Source organism: Lampetra fluviatilis, chromosome 10, assembly GCF_964198595.1.
Source record: "Lampetra fluviatilis chromosome 10, kcLamFluv1.1, whole genome shotgun sequence".
Classification (NCBI taxonomy): domain Eukaryota; kingdom Metazoa; phylum Chordata; class Hyperoartia; order Petromyzontiformes; family Petromyzontidae; genus Lampetra; species Lampetra fluviatilis.
In genome coordinates, this window is record NC_136284.1 from 846,225 (window position 1) to 869,606 (window position 23,382).

At 54.9% G+C, this 23,382-nt stretch overlaps 1 protein-coding gene across 11 annotated transcripts in view; it reads right to left on the minus strand.

Moving 5' to 3' along the window:
- Positions 1-4,383: 4,383 nt before the first annotated feature.
- The window catches only part of LOC144934391 (uncharacterized), a 135,786-nt gene continuing 116,787 nt past the window's right edge, over positions 4,384-23,382 (minus strand). For 10 of the 11 annotated variants that reach the window (XM_078860101.1, XM_078860098.1, XM_078860104.1 and 7 more), the window contains 13 exons: positions 21,111-21,243; positions 11,433-11,646; positions 10,804-10,984; positions 10,591-10,708; positions 10,282-10,467; positions 9,675-9,848; positions 9,137-9,287; positions 8,690-8,912; positions 8,359-8,443; positions 7,097-7,223; positions 6,814-6,966; positions 6,622-6,713; positions 4,384-6,447 (listed from right to left, as the gene is read on the minus strand). In XM_078860101.1, the coding sequence (XP_078716227.1) occupies positions 6,169-6,447; positions 6,622-6,713; positions 6,814-6,966; positions 7,097-7,223; positions 8,359-8,443; positions 8,690-8,912; positions 9,137-9,287; positions 9,675-9,848; positions 10,282-10,467; positions 10,591-10,708; positions 10,804-10,984; positions 11,433-11,646; positions 21,111-21,243 (2,116 nt within the window). In that variant the 3' untranslated portion in view covers positions 4,384-6,168. The remainder of the gene's footprint in view (positions 6,448-6,621; positions 6,714-6,813; positions 6,967-7,096; positions 7,224-8,358; positions 8,444-8,689; positions 8,913-9,136; positions 9,288-9,674; positions 9,849-10,281; positions 10,468-10,590; positions 10,709-10,803; positions 10,985-11,432; positions 11,647-21,110; positions 21,244-23,382) is intronic. The other variant, XM_078860096.1, reaches the window with a different exon arrangement.

Here is a 23,382-nt window from a genome sequence, read left to right on the forward strand (position 1 = left end):
CACAGTGGACGTCAAAGATCCCGTGACGTAAGTCGAAGAGGTATAGGCCATTGTGTGCTGGTGTCAAGGTTAACATTTTAAACCTTGCAAATGCATTACTTAGTTTGAAGAAACATAACACGTAGGCTTTTGCGACCAATGTCCATAGAGGTTTTTTGGGTTACATCGTGTGAAGTAAGGTTTGTCACGTAAACAAAACATGCCAATTAGTGACTAGTTCAGCACAACAGGGTGTTGGAGAGTGAACCGACAGCATTTACAAACCTTACTAATTGGCGGTGTCGGTGGTGGCAGGTTTAACAACACATTTATATTCATGCGATTTAACCAAAAACCTCTATTATGGAGAAACATTGCAACCGTCGGCACCCACCCCCTCCCGCCCTGCTTTCCCTCCTGTGGAATCTTGGCAGGACCCTCATGAAAAAGCAGCATGAGAATTAGTTAGACTTCCCTGCGAGACCCCCCCCCCCACTCCACCTCCCAAGAGGGCCAGAGAGGCAGGTAACGTAAGAACAACAATTCACGGAAATGTGATTTCTGGACAGCAGAAGGCGCGATTGGGAGCACCAGATCGGGCCTTGCATGCAGCATTTGACCTTATTATCAACGTGAGTTGAGTGAGTATCCGTCAACAGAGTTTGTTTTGTTTGAGTTGGCGATGACTCTGAGTGGACGACAATCATCAAGCGTGATGGCAACTAGCACTATTACACTTTTTATTTTACCAGATAAGGTCCACTGAACTTTATAGCTCTTTATCAGAAGCGACCTGATCACCAATTATAGCTCAACGAAGTGGCTTATCACGTGGAAATTTACAGAAGCCAAATACTCTACACCAACCTTTTTCAGCTACTGTCCCCCTTGTTGAATTACGTTTCAACCGAGTACTCGCTCGTCTGACCCAACATGGTTCTGACATATAAATGTATGAACAATGAACATCAATATTTTAACCACTTGTCCAATTTGTGAGATATCTTAACCAGCGAGTAACTGTGAGAGAATATTTAAAAAAAATCAACGGACGCTCTGCATGCGTGACATAATTTGTTCGTGCTCGCTGGTTAGTCTTGGAAACCGTATTGTTTATGATCAGTGAGTTTATAAAGGTATTTTATATCGTTATAGGTTACCGTATGGATGGACATTTTATCGTAGTTATTTTATATTGGCAGATTCATACGGGATTATTCACCAATGACTCTCATGTATGATGTCATTTAACACATTTATAAATCATCTCACGTACCCCCTGGGACATTTCCACGTACCACCAGGAGTCAGCGTCCCCCAGGGTGATAACCACCGCTCGACACTGCCGACCTGAGCCCACGGCGCGACCGACTATGACGAGATGAAAGCAACGAGTCTGAACGAACGCAAAGATAATTTAGTGACTTCACTTGAGCCGGCGGTTCACCGACGAGGATCGAGATGGCAACGGGATAGGTGTACACAGTTTTTACCAAAACGTTGTATTCCGGTTTCATAGTTTTTAGGAATCATCAGTCATGAAAGGCCTTGAGACACCGGTGAGCGGGAGATTTATCGGTCAGAATTTGATAAATGCATCGTGGCACGTATAAATAACATCTGTAAACGTGACAATATTTACGGGTGGTGGAGGGTTAAAGGCAATCGTTTTTGAATTAAAACGACCACGCGGCTGAGACCAATAAAAACGAATATGGATCATGATGTTGACCAGGAGCACCCACATTGGAAGTGAATGGTCATCATCGTCTATGGAATGTCCCCGGCTTGTCCGCCAGGCGGCGCTGTGAGCTAGGAACGACGCGTGGCCGTGAATCTGCCTCGGTCTCGTTCGGGCGCCGGTGCCAAATGGGCTGAGGCTACGGCGTGTGGCTCGGGTTAAGTGGGTTACGGTTGCATTGGTAAGGGGTTCACGGTGAATTGAAAGATGAGCGGTGATAATTGACAATGTCGCGGTCTCTCATCGCTGAAGGCTTCTCCGCTCCCCAGGATTTACATTAAACAAACACGCGAGTGATGCTCGCTCGCTCTCTCTCGCGTAGCCAGAGCAGAAACAAGTCAGCGAAACGCATGTTGATGTTGGTTAAACAGAGTGATCTGTAACCAAACGTCACCGCATTATACCTCGAAACCCGTCTCACCGCCACAGCACAAGCCACCAACATTGCTCATGCTAACCCTCATGCCACCACAAACCTCATCCACAGCACCACAGCCGCTCACTGCTCCAATATCAAAACACTCGCGGCACGCCACGCTCACCCCCACACTCACCAGGTCTCATCCACACTCACCAAGTCTCAACTACACTCACCAGGTCTCATCCACACTCACCAGCACTCAACACTCACCAAGACTCAGATACCCCCCAGTAAGACAAATATCACACTCACCAGGTCTCACACCGCACTCACCAGCACTCAACACTCACCAGGTCTCACCCCCCACCCTCACCAGGCGATGTGGGCATCACGCGCCAGCTGCTCTGTGTGGAGGAGGTGGTGGCGCGGGGCGCGCTGGAGGTGCCCAACGCGCTGGGCCTCAGCGCGCTCATGCAGGCCGCGGTGCAGGGCCGCCTGCAGTGCGCCCGCCAACTCGTGCTCGCAGGTGCGGCCACCGCCTCGCCGCTCCTCACGCCGTCACTCCTCGTCGCTCCTCACCCCCTCCTCACACCTCAATTCATTCCGCAACCTTCACCCATAGCTCCTCATGACTACTGACGGCTTCCACCTCACCCCTCGCGGCTCCCCTATTCACCACTCGAGCCTCACTCGTTAACACCTCACACCTTAAATGTCGTTCCTCATCACTCACCCCTCATTCGCAACCTCACCATTCGTACATTCTCACTCCTCACCACTCACCGGGTCTAGAATTGACTCTGAAAATGCATTCTTTCGACACTTGTGGGATGGATTATTGTGGTTCAGTGAAGATGCCCAAGGCTCCCAGTCACACCTCCTCACACCACGGCAGCTTGGTGTGAGGAGTTGAGTGTGAACACCCGTGGGTGACAGCCACCGTTTCAAGAGTCAACAATAACAAGAACGATCCAGGGAAGCCTCAACGAGTCTCAGGACTCTCCTTCAGGAGGGTGCTGCATCGGGATGGTTGGCCCTGCCACGATTGTGTGTTTGACTCATGGGAGTTAAGCGGAGGCCCTGTTGAAACCCCACCGCGCATACAACGCTCAAGGAACTGCACAGATGCATTCCACACACTTGTTGTACTGCCAATCACCTTGTACCCAATTAAGTGAAAAGTGTTTCGCGTCGCACGGTGGCTTTGTCGTATGTGGGGAGGCGACCGGGCACGAGGTGGAGGAGGCCACACTCCGAGGGGCCCCGGTTGCACGGCTCACGTCAAGGGGACGTTTGCGCGCAATCGCAGGCGCGGACATGGAGGTGCGGGACAGCGGCCGCGGGCTGCGGGCCCAGGAGTGGGCTCTACTGGGTGGACGCGCGGACACGGCGGCCCTGCTGGAGCGTCTGGCGAAGAGGCGCCGGCCCGAGTGGCTCCAGCGCGATGGGTACCGCCTCGGGTCCCCGTGCCTCGGCGACGACGACCACGCCTCCTCCGCCGGCCAGGGGGCCGCCGGTCGCTTCCTGAGGGCCCTGCGAGCTCTGACGGACGCGTGCTTCCCGGGGGGGCCCCAAGACAACGGCGCGCTCGACCACATGGTCCGCGCAACCACGGCCGTGTCCGGCCCCTTCGTCGGCACGGCGTGCAAGCCTTGTTTTGGCGAGACCACCCGTGACTCAGGGGCCACCGTCGAGGCGCCTCCAAGCGCCGCGACGATGCGCGGCGGCGACCCCAAAGTCACGGGGCTACGGGCCGGCGCGCCGCCATACTTGCGGGGTGCCTCGCGTGGCCGTGGGCGTGTCGCGCGGGCCACGGGCTGGTGGATGCTCACTCGGCCCTGGCGGCTCCGAGTTGGAGTCCGCCCCGAGTCACCGCTGCCGAGCATCCGGCTCAGCAAGGTCGGGAGGGTGACGCCTGCGCCCGAGGAAGGCGCCCAGAGTCCCCGCGGCCTCCAGAGCGCGCAACTCCTGTGCGTCCCCGGCCCCTGAGCGCACCGCCGCATTCGAGTCTCCGCTTGTGTCGGGGGGAGCAGCTGGACGGGTGGCGGGCACGCTGCCTTCTGCCCCCCTCTTCCCTTTGCTCCCCCACACCTTATGTCCCCGGATCCCAGAACCCCACCCCCCCCCCCCAGTTTTTCAAGCTCTCGCTGGACCCTCTACCCTCCCCCATGCTTCACTCTGCTCCCCGCTTTGCCCTTGACCCTCGTTCCTCCGCCTTCCCCTTGACCCTCGCTGCCCCCCGGCCCCCCCCTGGTCGCTGCTCCCCTTCCATTCGACTCGGATCGCGAGCTCGGCGCGGGGCGGCACGGCACGGTAGTGTTTATTTAAAATGACGATGGGCAGACAAGAGCTCATCTCGGCAACACTCACTCCACGTAAAACCGCACGACGGCACCACACGCGGGGTCACGTCGGGGCATGACCCCCCTAGTGGGGGGGGGGGGGGCTGAGAGGGGGGGGGAGACGGATACCCGCTGTGGGCGAGTGAACCGCGGGGACCCTGCAAACCCGACACCTCGCACCGAGGAAGCGAATACAAAAACCACCAAGACGACAGCGCAGGACCACGGCTGGCGGAGGGGGAGGGGCGGCACGCCACGGCATCGCGGCAGAGTCTGCCGGGTCCCTCCCCACCGAAGCGGCCCCGTGTGGTGACGGTAACCAGTTGCTTTGTGTAAAAACCCCGCTCGGCGTTCTGCACCAAACCCTTCAGGGCTACCCGTGCGAGGGCGGGCGGCGAGGAGGAGGAGGCGGAGGAGGCCGCCGCGACCAGCAGCTCCAGAAGCCGGCGGAGGCGGCAGCTCTTGAGTGCGGTGGGGAGCGGAGCAGCGGGGAGATTGGGGCAGGGTGGTGCACAGCGGGAGGAAGAATGGGTGATGGAGCGACAGAGGTAGGGGGGGAGAGAGAGAGGCAAGTATAGAGATGCAGGCTGAGGGAGGGGGCAGAGAGGCATAGGGAGAGAGACGAGGGGAGAGATGCGTGAAGAAAGGCAGGGGTAGAGATGCAGGGAGGGATAGAGGTGGGGGAGAGTTAGGCGAAGATAGAGGGAGAGAGATGCAGGAATTGAGCAGATGCAGGCATGGAGAGAGGTGCGAGAGAAGATATAAGCAGGGGGAAAGAGCGAGGATGCAGAGAGGCAAGACAGCAGGCGAGAGAGAGGTGAGGGGAGATAGAAGCAGGGAGAGAGAGAGAGAGTGGGAGGGTGGAGGGAAGTTCAGGGGGAGAGGGGTGAGGGATGCGAGGAGAGTGAGAGGGTGGTGCAGTGTCGGTAGAAAGATCATAGCTAGTGCCCGTGTTTATCGATGTGACATCACCACCTGTATCGAATGCCAGTATTGAGCGAAACTCGAGTTGAAACAGTGCGCCACACGTGTGTCGGCATTGTCACCTTCTAGCTCCGTGTCAATTGAACATCTGACGGATTAAACTCCCGACAGACCTGCCCTTTATGACGGATACACGGGGGCACCAGCTTGAGTGACGGAGGGTCGATGGACATTGGCTTCTGCCTTTCCCTTCCAGACTCAGATGAACCGACGTGCGTCCATTCATGATGCAGATGAGGCGAGCGGCTTTGGCGCGTCGTGGCGAGAGATGGGGGAGCCACGTGGCGGCTACAGGCGCGTGTTTGGCTTCAGCAGTTCAAGTAACGCGAAAACAGCAGCGGCGGTGGCGGTCCGTGTTGACAAAGTGCACATGCAGACGGCGGCGCGTGTGAACTCGTGGGGGGCATGCGGGGGAGCGCGTGATTTGCATAAACACGGCATGGAAAATAAATGTGCACAACAACTTGGGCCGTGTCTTGGACAACGATGAGACCGGCGGCCACGATTTCGCCCGTGGCAGGGCACGGCGGCCGAAGAGCGTGGGTGGCGCCATCGACGGGGCCACGCTGCGGGCGTGGGCCACCCCTTTCGTGGTCGTCGCCGTCGTCAAAATATAGCTCCGGCCTCCGGAAGGAGAGTTTGCGCTCACCAGAGTCGCCGGGAGGAGGGGTCGAGGTAGGGCAGGATGGCCCACTCGGCCAGGGATCTGCGTGGCGGGTGGCGGCGGTGTGGCGCTCGTGGCGGCGCGGCGGCCTCCTCGCTCACACCCACGAGTCGGGCGAGTTGTGCAGCTGGCTCGTCTCGTACGAGGAGACGCTGTAGGGCGGCCGCGCCGCCGAGTAGAAGTCTACGTAATTGTCGTTGGCCTTGAGGTCGCGCCGGGCGGCGTGATCGGGGGCGGTAGCGGGTCGCGGCACCCTGCTCGCGCCCGGGTTGGGGGCCGCGGTGGCGGCGCCCAGGGTCACGTGGTAGCGCTGCGGGGAGCCTCCGGGGCCGCGCGGGGTCGTGCGATCTCGGTCCGCCGGCTCTCCCGGTGCCGACTGGGCCGGGCAAACACCACAGACGTGCTTCGTGAGAGACTAGGACGACGGCGCAGAGAGAAAATTACCCAAACGGTGGCAAAAAAGCAATCACGCTCCCACTCAGAATATCCCGAGAGGGACTCCGCCATCGGGGACGATTGGCCGCGCGGTGCCGCGCGACGCCGCACTCGCCTGCGTGTGCCGGGGAGCCTCCTCGGGCGCGGGGATGGAGTACGCGCGGTAGGGGCCCACGGTCTGAATGCGGGACGCCGACTGGCTGCGCCCTGAAGGCGACACACGCGCACAGACGGGACGCGCGTTTCATCGGACGTGGTGGGGTACGGCTGGGTCGGGCGCGACGTGCGAGGCGGTGGTGCCGCGTACCTCCGCGTGGCTCCTCCTGCGGGGCCGGCTGCTCGGGGCGGCCCGGGGGTGGGCAGCGCGACGTGGAGACGCTGCGCCGCTTCTCGCCCTCGGCTTGCGGCCTGCGCTCATCCGTGGCTCGGAACACCTCTCGCGGAGACCCCACGCTGCCCACTGGGTACACGGACAGCGAAACGCAGCTCAGGCGCTTGATCCTGGGTTCCCTCGCTGCCCCAGCGTCACGGCTCCGTTGCACCGGGCCACTGCTGCTTGGGCAGCTTAGCGTGAGACATGACGGTGGTACCTGATTGGCTGAGAGGGGAGTGCCGACGGTTGGCCGGGGACGAGGAGAGGGTCTCGCAGGACGACTTGTGCTTTTCCCAGTCCGAGGTGGATGTCGGAGGAGTGAAGTCGCCCTGTACCCAGCCGTCCTGACGGCACAGGCCAGGGGGAATGTGTGTGGGTGGTGCACAGCCTGAGCCATAGAGTGCAGCGACCAGGCCTCCACACTTGTCTGAGCTTGGGCATGCGTTGTACGTGAGAACGGTTCAGGCCGAGCACAATTACTCACGAAGCAAGCAAAGAAGACAAAGCACATGATGGCACACGGTGTAAGTGCATCGGCAACCTTGGCTAGTTATTTTGCACTGCACTGAATGGTCTCATAGTGTTCAAGAAGGACGTTACTATCACACCAGGCAACCCAGCAGAATGTATAAAAAAAACGACCTGCTGAGGAGTTGAAGCCAGGCCTGGACTTGGTCAAGAATACCCACAGACTGATGGACATCAATGTTACTTTTTTCCCCAAATGAAAAACAGACTTCTTTACTGTTTATTTCTGCCTATTCGTGTCAGTGTATTGCATTTTGCTGTATGTATTTTTGTTACCAATGTTAAAGTATTTTCTGATCTCTTTCAAATCCTAGTAGGTTTGTTTTGCTTCAATGTAACTTTGATATCCGATGGCATTCCCCTTCTATTCTTTAGTTTTGTCTGCATTGGAGTTTGTCTTAGGCGGTATTGGTTGTCACATGGTAACCAACATCACCTTCAATTAGCACGGTTGGCTACGTACGGTTGCGAAATAACATACATAGATTCATTATTCCATGTGTTCACACTGGGTAAATAATCAGTGCGTTGTTATAAGTCAAACAGACGAGGGAAAGCTCCACAACTGCCTACAGCATCGTCATAGTGGACATCATCTCACAGGATAATGCTGATGGCACCACACAGAGCAAAGTCATCCGCTTATACACACGCTTCTTGCTCTCAAGGATCACCATTAATACTGAGCATGAGCCGTTTGCCGCTGGGACTGCCTTGAGCCACGAGTCCCGTTCCTGGGGAACACAGAAGCCTTTACAACAACCTCCATGTCCACATGCGAGTTTCCAGGTTGGACCGTATTGAGTAATTCCCACAGCCCAACTCAAAAAACTATACTCGCAATTACGAGCGGCCGCAAACACCGCGAACCCTCTGCATGGCAGCGCTAATAGGACCGCTGCCGCCTGCGTTTGGAACAAAGCGTCCGGCGGGCACAAGCAGGACACTCACCTTCTTGTAGAGGCCCCGGAGCTCACGGTACTGCCACAGCGTGTTGAGCACCTGGGCTGCCGCACGCACCACCTTCGGGGAGTGCCTGTTCCCCGCACAACCACGCACACACACGCTGCACAGCAGCCATGCACCGCCGCGGCTCACATAGCGAGCTCATCGAGGCCTTTGTTCTCGAACGGCCTGCACGAGGAGGTCTTATGGCACAAAACGTCTGACATTCAACTTGAAACCTCAGCCTCGAGCTTCGGGGATTGAGATCTACGTAATGGCTTGAGGGCACGGGGACCTGGGGATACAGACGGTGGGGACACGGGCACGCGGCTCGCACCTGCCAGCCTTGCCACGCGTGATGCCCACCAGTCGACCGATGCCGCCCGCGTCGCACAGTGCCTTGGCGTTCTCCAAATTCTTGCTGATCACCTCGTGCAGTGCGCAGCACACGGCCGCCACACTCGGGTCCGACGCGATGGGGGCCCCGACTCCCTCTCCCGCCGGCACAGGGCCCGGGGCGTTCGGCAGACGCTGCACCAGGTCCCGCAGGGCGTACTTACCTGCACAGGAAGACCCACACACGCACGCACGCACGCACACGCACGCACCCACTCAGTGGCAGCGTATTTCGGGCGGTCCGCACCAAAGATTCATGGTGGATGGAACAATGTCGTGGTGGATCCGTGGAGCAGGGGGGGCACGGTGGCACCACGAGGGGTCACCTGTGTGAAATGTTTTCTGGTTTGATTAAACTCCCGAGAGTTTGTGTGGAGGCCATGCGCACCGATGAGCTCCTTGTTGCGCGCGTCCAGGGCCATGTTGCGCAGGGCGGTGGCCACGGCGCAGACGACGCGCTCGCTCTGCACGCGCAGCAGCTCCACCAGGATGGGCAGCCCCTTCTCCTTGCGCACGGCGGCGCGCACGTACGCAGCCCACTGCATAGACAAAGAGCCCACCCCCCCACCCCGCATAGCCTTAAGAACTTGTTGGGTCAGCGAGCAGCCTATGAAAGCCGGCATGGCACGAGCGGGACCAGCACTACACCCGGCCGCCTTCGACTCACTCGAAGCGATGTTGAAACACCGCACCAGGTACTCATTTAAGACCGGGTCGACCTAGGGGAGGCCCATGACTGGTTCAGATAATTGTTACCGGTGTTGGCCATGATCGGGAATCGAACTCGCATCGTAGCGCGGTGTGCTTAAAACTACATTAATCAATAATACTGTGGCCTTTAAATTAAAATAACATGCGACGTTTTGGGCAATGGCCCTTCTTCATAGCCCACATAAAACAGTTGTGTGTCGGCGACAGCCGCCCACCTTCCAAGATCCGGCCGCCAGGTTTTGCAGCGCGCCGGCCGACCCCTCGAGGGTGTCGGGGTTGGAGCACTCGGCGAGCAGTGCCAGGTACGGCTTGGCCACGTTCGGGTGCCAGAGAAGCTCGGCCCCACGGGGCTGCTCCCCTGAGTCCGGCAGGGGCCCCGCGCCGTCCCACTGCGCAACCGAACAAATGGGGGGGGGGGGGGGGGGGTTGGGAGGGACTCCCACGGACCCGCGTTTTACCCCGTGCGGCGCGGTGCGTCGACCCGACGACCATCACGACGTGGCTCTGGCCGTACAGCCAGGGTGTTGCTAAGCCCATCTGTGTGGATGTGCGAGTGTTATATCCTCGTATGCGTGAGTACAACTGCTTAAAAGCGCAATAACAGAATGGCTACACATCCTCATGCAGGGCCTTGCTGGAAAAGTCTCGAGACTCAGAAAGGATTTGCCTGGATCTGGATGTACTCGGTTACACGAGAGCGCCACGCTCGCTTTACGCAGGCACGCGCAGGCACACGCAGGCACACGCGCGCAAACACAGACTCGGGGCACGCAACCCGTGTTCGTGTTGGGGCCACCCCCTGCCCGCGAGTGGCAGCCACACCTCGGCGTCGGGCTGTTTTTTCCTGCGCCGCCGGCCCCAGCAGCTGGAGTCGTCTTTGGAGGCGGCGCCGCGTCCACCCGGCGTGGAGCCGCGCTCGTCCTCGCCGCGCGTCTGGCGGCCCTGCCGAGTCTCCGCCTCCAGGCGGTACGAGAGGTTGCGCAGCACGCACACCGCGTTCTCCACCACCTGCGCGCACGGCACGCCCGGCCTGGGTGAGGGCGTGAGCCTCGGAGCCCCGCCACAGCCCCCCACTCCCCCACGCGGGCGTGGATCCCCGATTGCGCGGGTCGCGCCGGCCGCGGCGCTCACCTTGCTGTTAACGCCGCTGGTGCCAAGCGCGGAGCGGATAATGCCGAGCAGCGCCTCCACCAGCCCCTCGCACTCCCGCATGCGCTTGCGCGCGTCCTCGCCCGCCGAGCTCACGTTCCTGCGACACGGGAAAGCGGGGGTCGGCACTGCGCCAAGACGACCGCGCTCCCGCGTCCGGCGTCAATCGCACCCGGTGCCCGCGGCGGCCGTTACCGGAGGCAGCCCGTGGTGTTGGTGAGCGTGTGTCCCGCAGGGCCCGCGTCCGTCAGGTCGTGCAGCACGGGGCCCGAACCCGGCAGCTGTGGCATCAGCACGAGGTGTGTGAGCGCCGCCAGCGCGTCCTGGATGATGGGCATCTTGAGCGAGTCGCACGAGGACAGGTTCCACAGCACCCCTGTGGGACGAGCAGGACGGCTCAGTCCGGCGTCTCCCTCTCGCTGCGGGCACGCTCGGCCAGTGTGTGGCGCGCTGGTGCGCGTCCCTCGGTGGATTGCTCACAAGTTTATTTTGTGTAACGGGGTGAGAGGTCGAGAGACCTGGATGAGTCTCAATTGCAAGAGTGAGCCGGGGTCACCAAAATGACAAAAGCAACAACGTAAAAACAAAGTCACAGCAATGAAGCAATAGAAATCGGAAAAGAAACCCAACCGAAATGTCATGAACATACACGCGGATCGAAAAGATAACCGGCAAAACTTTCCCAGGGCTCCACACTCTTATCAGCTCCACACTCGCGCAGTGCGAGTGACCAAGGCGCACGAGGTGACGGATGCGGTGAGATTCATCTCCGCTGTCAATCACCAGCAGCTCTGTGGGACGCGGTAATGAGGACGAGAACGTACCCGTGACGAGCTCTCGCGTCTCGGGATCGGCAGACTTGCGCAGGAGCCGCACCAGGGCCGGGATGCCCATGCAGCTGCGTGCCGCCACTTTGTTGTCGTCGTTGGCGCGGCCGTACACGAGGTTGCGCAGGGCCCCGCAGGCCCCACGATGAACCTCGGCCACGCGGTGATCCAGCAGCTCCACAAGCAGCGGCACCCCGCCCAAGCGACGCACCTGCGCGCGGGTGAGCTCAGGTGAGCCCGAGCGAGCTCAGGTGAGTCGCCTACACGGGCTACGCGGGCACAAAACCCTGGCAACGTATCCACACGACGGCGTCTTCCCGGAACTCTGCTCAATGGTTACCGAGTTCCTTGAGGCTGTTCCCGGATAAGCTAAGAGTGCTGTTGTTCGTGACACCGAGATGAGACTGACGGAAGCCAGCACGACGCTCTCCCTAGCCGAGCCTAAAATAAGCATGCGGAACACGGAGGCGTCTCGGCTCGACGCTGCTGTGAGCAGCGATTCACGCGTTCACACCCGCACCACGCTCTCGCCATGCCGTTTATCGCTACTTGGGAACAGCCATCCGAGACAGCGGGACCACCACCACCACCACCACGTGTCTCCATCTCCGCCCGGCATCACAACTCTGTCAACTCAATAGACCTCTGCCCCAACCCTAGAGACCCCCTGTTCAATCCCATAAACCCACTATCCCACCCTAGAGACCCCCCTGTTCAATCCCATAAACCCACTATCCCACCCTAGAGACCCCCCTGTTCAATCCCATAAACCCACTATCCCACCCTAGAGACCCCCTGTTCAATCCCATAAACCCACTATCCCACCCTAGAGACCCCCTGTTCAATCCCATAAACCCACTATCCCACCCTAGAGACCCCCTGTTCAATCCCATAAACCCACTATCCCACCCTAGAGACCCCCTGTTCAATCCCATAAACCCACTATCCCATTATTATTTGTTTCTTTCGGTTAAGTCACGTCTAAAGATAAAATAATAAATTAAATTAAATAATAGAATACGACGTTTCGATTGCAAACGTCGTATTCTATTATTTAATTTAATTTATTATTTTATCTTTAGACGTGACTTAACCGAAAGAAACAAATAATAATTCCTGCAGTCACGAAAGTTCTAAAATTAAGATTTCCCACTATCCCACCCTAGAGACCCCCTGTTCAATCCCATAAACCCACTATCCCACCCTAGAGACCCCCTGTTCAATCCCATAAACCCACTATCTAACCCTAAAGATCCCATGTTCAATCCCATAAACCCACTATCCAACCCTAAAGATCCCATGTTCAATCCCATAAACCCACTATCCCACCCTAGAGACCCCCTGTCCAATCCCATAAACCCACTATCCCACCTTAGAGACCCCCTGTTCAATCCCATAAACCCACTATCCCACCCTAGAGACCCCCTGCTCAATACCATACACCCACTATCCCACCCTAGAGACCCCCTGTCCAATCCCATAAACCCACTATCCCACCCTAGAGACCCCCTGTTCAATCCCATAAACCCACTATCCCACCCTAGAGACCCCCTGTTCAATCCCATGAACCCACTATCCCACCCTAGAGACCCCCTGCTCAATCCCATAAACCCACTATCCCACCCTAGAGACCCCCTGTTCAATCCCATAAACCCACTATCCAACCCTAAAGATCCCATGTTCAATCCCATAAACCCACTATCCAACCCTAGAGACCCCCTGCTCAATCCCATAAACCCACTATCCCACCCTAGAGACCCCCTGTTCAATCCCATAAACCCACAATCCCACCCTAGAGACCCCCTGTTCAATCCCATAAACCCACTATCCCACCCTAGAGACCCCCTGTTCAATCAAATAAACCCACTATCCCACCATAGAGACCCCCTGTTCAATCCCATAAACCCACTATCCCACCCTAGAGACCCCCTGTTCAATCCCATAAACCCACTATCCGACCCTAGAGACCCCCTGTTCAATCCCATAAACCCACAATCCCACCCCAGAGACCCCCTGTTCAATCCCATAAACCCACTATCCCACCCTAGAGACCCCCTGTTCAATCCCATAAACCCACTATCCCACCCTAGAGACCCCCTGTTCAATCCCATAAACCCACTATCCCACCCTAGAGACCCCCTGTTCAATCCCATAAACCCACTATCCCACCCTAGAGACCCCCTGTTCAATCCCATAAACCCACTATCCCACCCTAGAGACCCCCTGTTCAATCACATAAACCCACAATCCCACCCCAGAGACCCCCCTGTTCAATCCCATAAACCCACTATCCCACCCTAGAGACCCCCTGTTCAATCCCATAAACCCACTTTCCAACCCTAGAGACCCCCTGTTCAATGCCATAAACCCACTATCCCACCCTAGAGACCCCCTGTTCAATCCCATAAACCCACTATCCAACCCTAGAGACCCCCCTGTTCAATCCCATAAACCCACTATCCCACCCCAGAGACCCCCTGTTCAATCCCATAAACCCACTATCCCACCCTAGAGACCCCCTGTTCAATCCCATAAACCGACTATCCCACCCTAGAGACCCCCTGTTCAATCCCATAAACCCACTATCCCACCCTAGAGACCCCCTGTTCAATCCCATAAACCCACTATCCCACACTAGAGACCCCCTGTTCAATCCCATAAACCCACTATCCCACACTAGAGACCCCCTGTTCAATCCCATAAACCCACTATCCCACACTAGAGACCCCCTGTTCAATCCCATAAACCCACTATCCAACCCTAGAGACCCCCTGTTCAATCCCATAAACCCACTATCCTACCCTAGAGACCCCCTGTTCAATCCCATAAACCCACTATCCCACCCTTGAGACCCCCTGTTCAATCACATAAACCCACAATCCCACCCCAGAGACCCCCTGTTCAATCCCATAAACCCACTTTCCAACCCTAGAGACCCCCTGTTCAATCACATAAACCCACAATCCCACCCCAGAGACCCCCTGTTCAATCCCATAAACCCACTATCCCACCCTAGAGACCCCCTGTTCAATCCCATAAACCCACTTTCCAACCCTAGAGACCCCCTGTTCAATCCTATAAACCCACTATCCCACCCTAGAGACCCCCTGTTCAATCCCATAAACCCACTATCCAACCCTAGAGACCCCCCTGTTCAATCCCATAAACCCACTATCCCACCCTAGAGACCCCCTGTTCAATCCCATAAACCCACTATCCCACCCTAGAGACCCCCTGTTCAATCCCATAAACCCACTTTCCAACCCTAGAGACCCCCTGTTCAATCCCATAAACCCACTATCCCACCCTAGAGACCCCCTGTTCAATCCCATAAACCCACTATCGAACCCTAGAGACCCCCCTGTTCAATCCCATAAACCCACTATCCCACCCCAGAGACCCCCTGTTCAATCCCATAAACCCACTATCCCACCCTAGAGACCCCCTGTTCAATCCCATAAACCCACTATCCCACCCTAGAGACCCCCTGTTCAATCCCATAAACCCACTATCCCACCCTAGAGACCCCCTGTTCAATCCCATAAACCCACTATCCCACACTAGAGACCCCCTGTTCAATCACATAAACCCACTATCCCACACTAGAGACCCCCTGTTCAATCCCATAAACCCACTATCCCACACTAGAGACCCCCTGTTCAATCCCATAAACCCACTATCCAACCCTAGAGACCCCCTGTTCAATCCCATAAACCCACTATCCTACCCTAGAGACCCCCTGTTCAATCCCATAAACCCACTATCCCACCCTAGAGACCCCCTGTTCAATCACATAAACCCACAATCCCACCCCAGAGACCCCCTGTTCAATCCCATAAACCCACTTTCCAACCCTAGAGACCCCCTGTTCAATCACATAAACCCACAATCCCACCCCAGAGACCCCCTGTTCAATCCCATAAACCCACTATCCCACCCTAGAGACCCCCTGTTCAATCCCATAAACCCACTTTCCAACCCTAGAGACCCCCTGTTCAATCCCATAAACCCACTATCCCACCCTAGAGACCCCCTGTTCAATCCCATAAACCCACTATCCAACCCTAGAGACCCCCCTGTTCAATCCCATAAACCCACTATCCCACCCTAGAGACCCCCTGTTCAATCCCATAAACCCACTATCCCACCCTAGAGACCCCCTGTTCAATCCCATAAACCCACTATCCCACCCTAGAGACCCCCTGTTCAATCCCATAAACCCACTATCCCACACTAGAGACCCCCTGTTCAATCCCATAAACCCACTATCCCACACTAGAGACCCCCTGTTTAATCCCATAAACCCACTATCCCACACTAGAGACCCCCTGTTCAATCCCATAAACCCACTATCCCACCCTAGAGACACCCTGTTCAATCCCATAAACCCACTATCCCACCCTAGAGACCCCCTGTTCAATCCCATAAACCCACTATCCCACCCCAGAGACCCCCCTGTTCAATCCCATAAACCCACTATCCCACCCTAAAGACCCCCCTGTTCAATCCCATAAACCCACTATCCCACCCTAGAGATCCCATGTTCAATCCCATAAACCCACTATCCCACCATAGAGACCCCCTGTCCAATCCCATAAACCCACTATCCCACCCTAAAGACCCCCCTGTTCAATCCCATAAACCCACTATCCAACCCTAAAGATCCCATGTTCAATCCCATAAACCGACTATCCCACCCTAGAGACCCCCTGTCCAATCCCATAAACCCACTATCCTACCCTAGAGACCCCCTGTTCAATCCCATAAACCCACTATCCCACCCTAGAGACCCCCTGTTCAATCACATAAACCCACAATCCCACCCCAGAGACCCCTTGTCCAATCCCATAAACCCACTTTCCAACCCTAGAGACCCCCTTTTCAATCATATAAACCCACAATCCCACCCCAGAGACCCCCTGTTCAATCCCATAAACCCACTATCCCACCCTAGAGACCCCCTGTTCAATCCCATAAACCCACTTTCCAACCCTAGAGACCCCCTGTTCAATCCCATAAACCCTCTATCCCACCCTAGAGACCCCCTGTTCAATCCCATAAACCCACTATCCAACCCTAGAGTCCCCCCTGTTCAATCCCATAAACCCACTATCCCACCCTAGAGACCCCCTGTTCAATCCCATAAACCCACTATCCCACCCTAGAGACCCCCTGTTCAAACCCATAAACCCACTATCCCACCCTAGAGACCCCCTGTTCAATCCCATAAACCCACTATCCCACACTAGAGACCCCCTGTTCAATCCCATAAACCCACTATCCCACACTAGAGACCCCCTGTTCAATCCCATAAACCCACTATCCCACACTAGAGACCCCCTGTTCAATCCCATAAACCCACTATCCCACCCTAGAGACACCCTGTTCAATCCCATAAACCCACTATCCCACCCTAGAGACCCCCTGTTCAATCCCATAAACCCACTATCCCACCCCAGAGACCCCCCTGTTCAATCCCATAAACCCACTATCCCACCCTAAAGACCCCCCTGTTCAATCCCATAAACCCACTATCCCACCCTAGAGACCCCCTGTTCAATCCCATAAACCCACTATCCAACCCTAAAGATCCCATGTTCAATCCCATAAACCCACTATCCCACCCTAGAGACCCCCTGTCCAATCCCATAAACCCACTATCACACCCTAGAGACCCCCTGTTCAATCCCATAAACCCACTATCCCACCCTAGAGACCCCCTGCTCTATCCCATAAACCCACTATCCCACCCTAGAGACCCCCTGTTTAATCCCATAAACCCACTATCCCACCCTAGAGACCCCCTGTTCAATCCCATAAACCCACTATCCCACCCTAGAGACCCCCTGTTCAATCCCATAAACCCACTATCCCACCCTAGAGACCCCCTGCTCAATCCCATAAACCCACTATCCCACCCTAGAGACCCCCTGTTTAATCCCATAAACCCACTATCCCACCCTAGAGACCCCCTGTTCAATCCCATAAACCCACTATCCCACCCTAGAGACCCCCTGTTCAATCCCATAAACCCACTATCCCACCCTAGAGACCCCCTGTTTAATCCCATAAACCCACTATCCTACCCTAGAGACCCCCTGTTCAATCCCATAAACCCACTATCCCACCCTAGAGACCCCCTGTTCAATCCCATAAACCCACTATCCCACCCTAGAGACCCCCTGCTCAATCCCATAAACCCACTATCCCACCCTAGAGACCCCCGGTCCAATCCCATAAACCCACTATCCCACCCTAGAAACCCCCTGTTCAATCCCATAAACCCACTATCCCACCCTAGAGACCCCCTGTTCAATCCCATAAACCCACTATCCCACCCTAGAGACCCCCTGTTTAATCCCATAAACCCACTATCCCACCCTAGAGACCCTCTGTTCAATCCCATAAACCCACTATCCCACCTTAGAGACCCCCTGCTCAATCCCATAAACCCACTATCCCACCCTAGAGACCCCCTGTCCAATCCCATAAACCCACTATCCCACCCTAGAGACCCCCTGCTCAATCCCATAAACCCACTATCCAACCCTAGAGACCCCCTGTTCAATCCCATAAACCCACTATCCCACCCTAGAGACCCCCTGTTCAATCCCATAAACCCACTATCCCACCCTAGAGACCCCCTGCTCAATCCCATAAACCCACTATCCAACCCTAGAGACCCCCTGTTCAATCCCAAAAACCCACTATCCCACCCTAGAGACCCCATGCTCAATCCCATAAACCCACTATCCCATCCTAGAGACCCGCTGTTCAATCCCATAAACCCACTATCCCACCCTAGAGACCCCCTGTTCAATCCCATAAACCCACTATCCAACCCTAGAGACCCCCTGTTCAATCCCATAAACCCACTATCCCACCCTAGAGACCCCATGCTCAATCCCATAAACCCACTATCCAACCCTAGAGACCCCCTGTTCAATCCCATAAACCCACTATCCCACCCTAGAGACCCCATGCTCAATCCCATAAACCCACTATCCAACCCTAGAGACCCCCTGTTCAATCCCATAAACCCACTATCCCACCCTAGAGACCCCCTGTTCAATCCCATAAACCCACTATCCAACCCTAAAGACCCCATGCTCAATCCCATAAACCCACTATCCCACCCTAGAGACCCCCTGCTCAATCCCATAAACCCACTATCCAACCCTAAAGACCCCATGCTCAATCCCATAAACCCACTATCCCACCCTAGAGACCCCCTGTTCAATCCCATAAACCCACTATCCAACCCTAAAGACCCCATGCTCAATCCCATAAACCCACTATCCCACCCTAGAGACCCCCTGTTCAATCCCATAAACCCACTATCCCACCTTAGAGACCCCCTGCTCAATCCCATAAACCCACTATCCCACCCTAGAGACCCCCTGTTCAATCCCATAAACCCACTATCCTACCCTAAAGACCCCATGCTCAATCCCATAAACCCACTATCCCACCCTAGAGACCCCCTGTTCAATCCCATAAACCCACTATCCCACCCTAGAGACCCCCTGTTCAATCCCATAAACCCACTATCCCACCCTAGAGACCCCCTGCTCAATCCCATAAACCCACTATCCAACCCTAGAGACCCCCTGTTCAATCCCATAAACCCACTATCCAACCCTAAAGACCCCATGTTCAATCCCATAAACCCACTATCCAACCCTAGAGACCCCCTGTTCAATCCCATAAACCCACTATCCAACCCTAAAGACCCCCTGCTCAATCCTATAAACCCACTATCCCACCCTAGAGACCCCCTGTTCAATCCCATAAACCCACTATCCCACCCTAGAGACCCCCTGTTCAATCCCATAAACCCACTATCCCACCCTAGAGACCCCCTGTTCAATCCCATAAACCCACTATCCCACCCTAGAGACCCCCTGTTCAATCCCATAAACCCACTATCCAACCCTAAAGACCCCATGCTCAATCCCATAAACACACTATCCCACCCTAGAGACCCTCTGTTCAATCCCATAAACCCACTATCCAACCCTAAAGACCCCATGCTCAATCCCATAAACCCACTATCCCACCCTATAGACCCCCTGTTCAATCCCATAAACCCACTATCCAACCCTAAAGACCCCATTCTCAATCCCATAAACCCACTATCCCACCCTAGAGACCCCCTGTTCAATCCCATAAACCCACTATCCCACCCTAGAGACCCCCTGTTCAATCCCATAAACCCACTATCCCACCCTAGAGACCCCCTGTTCAATCCCATAAACCCACTATCCCACCCTAGAGACCCCCTGTTCAATCCCATAAACCCACTTTCCAACCCTAGAGACCCCCTGTTCAATCCCATAAACCCACTTTCCAACCCTAGAGACCCCCTGTTCAATCCCATAAACCCACTATCCCACCCTAGAGACCCCCTGTTCAATCCCATAAACCCACTATCCCACCCTAGAGACCCCCTGTTTAATCCCATAAACCCACTTTCCAACCCTAGAGACCCCCTGTTCAATCCCATAAACCCACTTTCCAACTCTAGAGACCCCCTGTTCAATCCCATAAACCCACTATCCCACCCTAGAGACCCCCTGTTCAATCCCATAAACCCACTATCCCACCCTAGAGACCCCCTGTTCAATCCCATAAACCCACTATCCCACCCTAGAGACCCCCTGTTCAATCCCATAAACCCACTATCCAACCCTAGAGACCCCCCTGTTCAATCCCATAAACCCACTATCCCACCCTAGAGACCCCCTGTTCAATCCCATAAACCCACTATCCCACCCTAGAGACCCCCTGTTCAATCCCATAAACCCACTATCCCACCCTAGAGACCCCCTGTTCAATCCCATAAACCCACTATCCAACCCTAGAGACCCCCCTGTTCAATCCCATAAACCCACTATCCAACCCTAGAGACCCCCTGTTCAATCCCATAAACCCACTATCCAACCCTAGAGACCCCCTGTTCAATCCCATAAACCCACTATCCAACCCTAGAGACCCCCTGTTCAATCCCATAAACCCACTATCCCACCCTAGAGACCCCCTGTTCAATCCCATAAACCCACTATCCCACCCTAGAAACCCCCCTGTTCAATCCCATAAACCCACTATCCCACCCTAGAGACCCCCTGTTCAATCCCATAAACCCACTATCCCACCCTAGAGACCCCCTGTTCAATCCCATAAACCCACTATCCAACCCTAGAGACCCCCCTGTTCAATCCCATAAACCCACTATCCCACCCTAGAGACCCCCTGTTCAATCCCATAAACCCACTATCCCACCCTAGAGACCCCCTGTTCAATCCCATAAACCCACTATCCCACCCTAGAGACCCCCTGTTCAATCCCATAAACCCACTATCCCACCCTAGAGACCCCCTGTTCAATCCCATAAACCCACTATCCAACCCTAGAGACCCGCTGTTCAATCCCATAAACCCACTATCCAACCCTAGAGACCCCCTGTTTAATCCCATAAACCCACTATCCCACCCTAGAGACATTCGCCTTCCCCAACTGCTCGCCGAACCCCAAAGATGGACTCTTCAGTCTCAGACGCCCCCCATATCACGACTCCAGAGACGCTCTTCACCTTGCGATCAACTCCGCCTGACGCACGCGTGTCAGCCCGCCAACAGGGCCACCACCGGGTCACCCGCACCCTCCAGGACTCACCTGGGCCTTGACTAAGTCATCCCCAAAGCACACGTGCTGCAGGTACGCCGCGGCGTTCGCCTGCACGGAGGGAAACTCGTGCTGCAGCATCTGAATGACCTCGGGGAGGTCCGGGTCCCGCCACGCGAACTCCCTGCGCTCGCACGGAGGGCACAACTCTGTCGGGAACTGGCAGAGGGGCACCGCAAGGTCGAGAGCTGTCCTGTGCCTACACCACATAGACACAATGAATACACAACACAAGGACACGACATACACCGGGGAACTTCACTCATTTACAGAGGGGAGTAACTTTCGCCGATAAGACATCATCAGCGTGAGCGAGGGCCGCCACGCATTTGAAACCATTGGGGCTTGACAGCGTGGTGGGGTGTTGTCACGTGCTGTGTATGTGTTGTCAAGTGATGTGTGTGTGTTGTCACGTGATGTGTACGTGCTGTCACGTGATGTGTATGTGCTGTCACGTGCTATATATGTGTTGTCACGTGATGTGTGTGTTGTCACGTGATGTGTATGTGTTGTCACGTGATGTGTGTGTGTTGTCACGTGATGTGTATGTGTTGTCACATGATGTGTATGTGCTGTCACGTGATGTGTATGTGTTGTCACGTGATGTGTATGTGTTGTCACATGATGTGTATGTGTTGTCACGTGATGTGTGTGTTGTCACGTGATGTGTATGTGTTGTCACATGATGTGTATGTGTTGTCACGTGATGTGTGTGTTGTCACGTGATGTGTATGCGCTGTCACGTGATGTGTATGTGTTGTCACATGATGTGTGTGTGTTGTCACGTGATGTATATGCGCTGTCACGTGATGTGTATGTGTTGTCACGTGATGTGTATGTGTTGTCACGTGATGTGTATGTGTTGTCACATGATGTGTATGTGTTGTCACGTGATGTGTATGTGTTGTCACGTGATGTGTGTGTTGTCACGTGATGTGTATGTGCTGTCACGTGATGTGTATGTGTTGTCACGTGATGTGTATGTGTTGTCACATGATGTGTATGTGTTGTCACGTGATGTGTGTGTTGTCACGTGATGTGTATGTGCTGTCACGTGATGTGTATGTGTTGTCACATGATGTGTGTGTGTTGTCACGTGATGTATATGCGCTGTCACGTGATGTGTATGTGTTGTCACGTGATGTGTATGTGTTGTCACGTGATGTGTATGTGTTGTCACATGATGTGTATGTGTTGTCACGTGATGTGTATGTGTTGTCACGTGATGTGTATGTGTTGTCACGTGATGTGTGTGTGTGTTGTCACGTGATGTATGTGTGCTGTCACGTGATGTATATGTGCTGTCACGTGATGTGTATGTGTTGTCACGTGATGCGTGTGTGTTGTCACGTGATGTGTATGTGTTGTCACGTGATATGTACGTGTTGTCACGTGATGTGTATGCGCTGTCACGTGATGTGTATGTGTTGTCACATGATGTGTATGTGTTGTCACGTGATGCGTGTGTGTTGTCACGTGATGTGTATGTGTTGTCACGTGATGCGTGTGTTGTCACGTGATGTGTATGTGTTGTAACGTGATGTGTATGTGTTGTCACGTGATGCGTGTGTGTTGTCACGTGATGTGTGTGTGTTGTCACGTGATGTGTATGTGTTGTCACATGATGTGTATGTGCTGTCACGTGATGTGTGTGTTGTCACGTGATGTGTATGTGTTGTCACGTGATGTGTGTGTGTTGTCACGTGATGTGTATGTGTTGTCACATGATGTGTATGTGCTGTCACGTGATGTGTATGTGTTGTCATGTGATGTGTATGTGTTGTCACATGATGTGTATGTGTTGTCACGTGATGTGTATGTGTTGTCACGTGATGTGTGTGTTGTCACGTGATGTGTATGTGCTGTCACGTGATGTGTATGTGTTGTCACATGATGTGTGTGTGTTGTCACGTGATGTGTATGCGCTGTCACGTGATGTGTATGTGTTGTCACGTGATGTGTATGTGTTGTCACGTGATGTGTATGTGTTGTCACATGATGTGCATGTGTTGTCACGTGATGTGTATGTGTTGTCACGTGATGTGTATGTGTTGTCACGTGATGTGTGTGTGTTGTCACGTGATGTGTGTGTGCTGTCACGTGATGTGTATGTGCTGTCACGTGATGTGTATGTGTTGTCACGTGATGCATGTGTGTTGTCACGTGATGTGTATGTGTTGTCACGTGATATGTACGTGTTGTCACGTGATGTGTATGTGCTGTCACGTGATGTGTATGTGTTGTCACATGATGTGTATGTGCT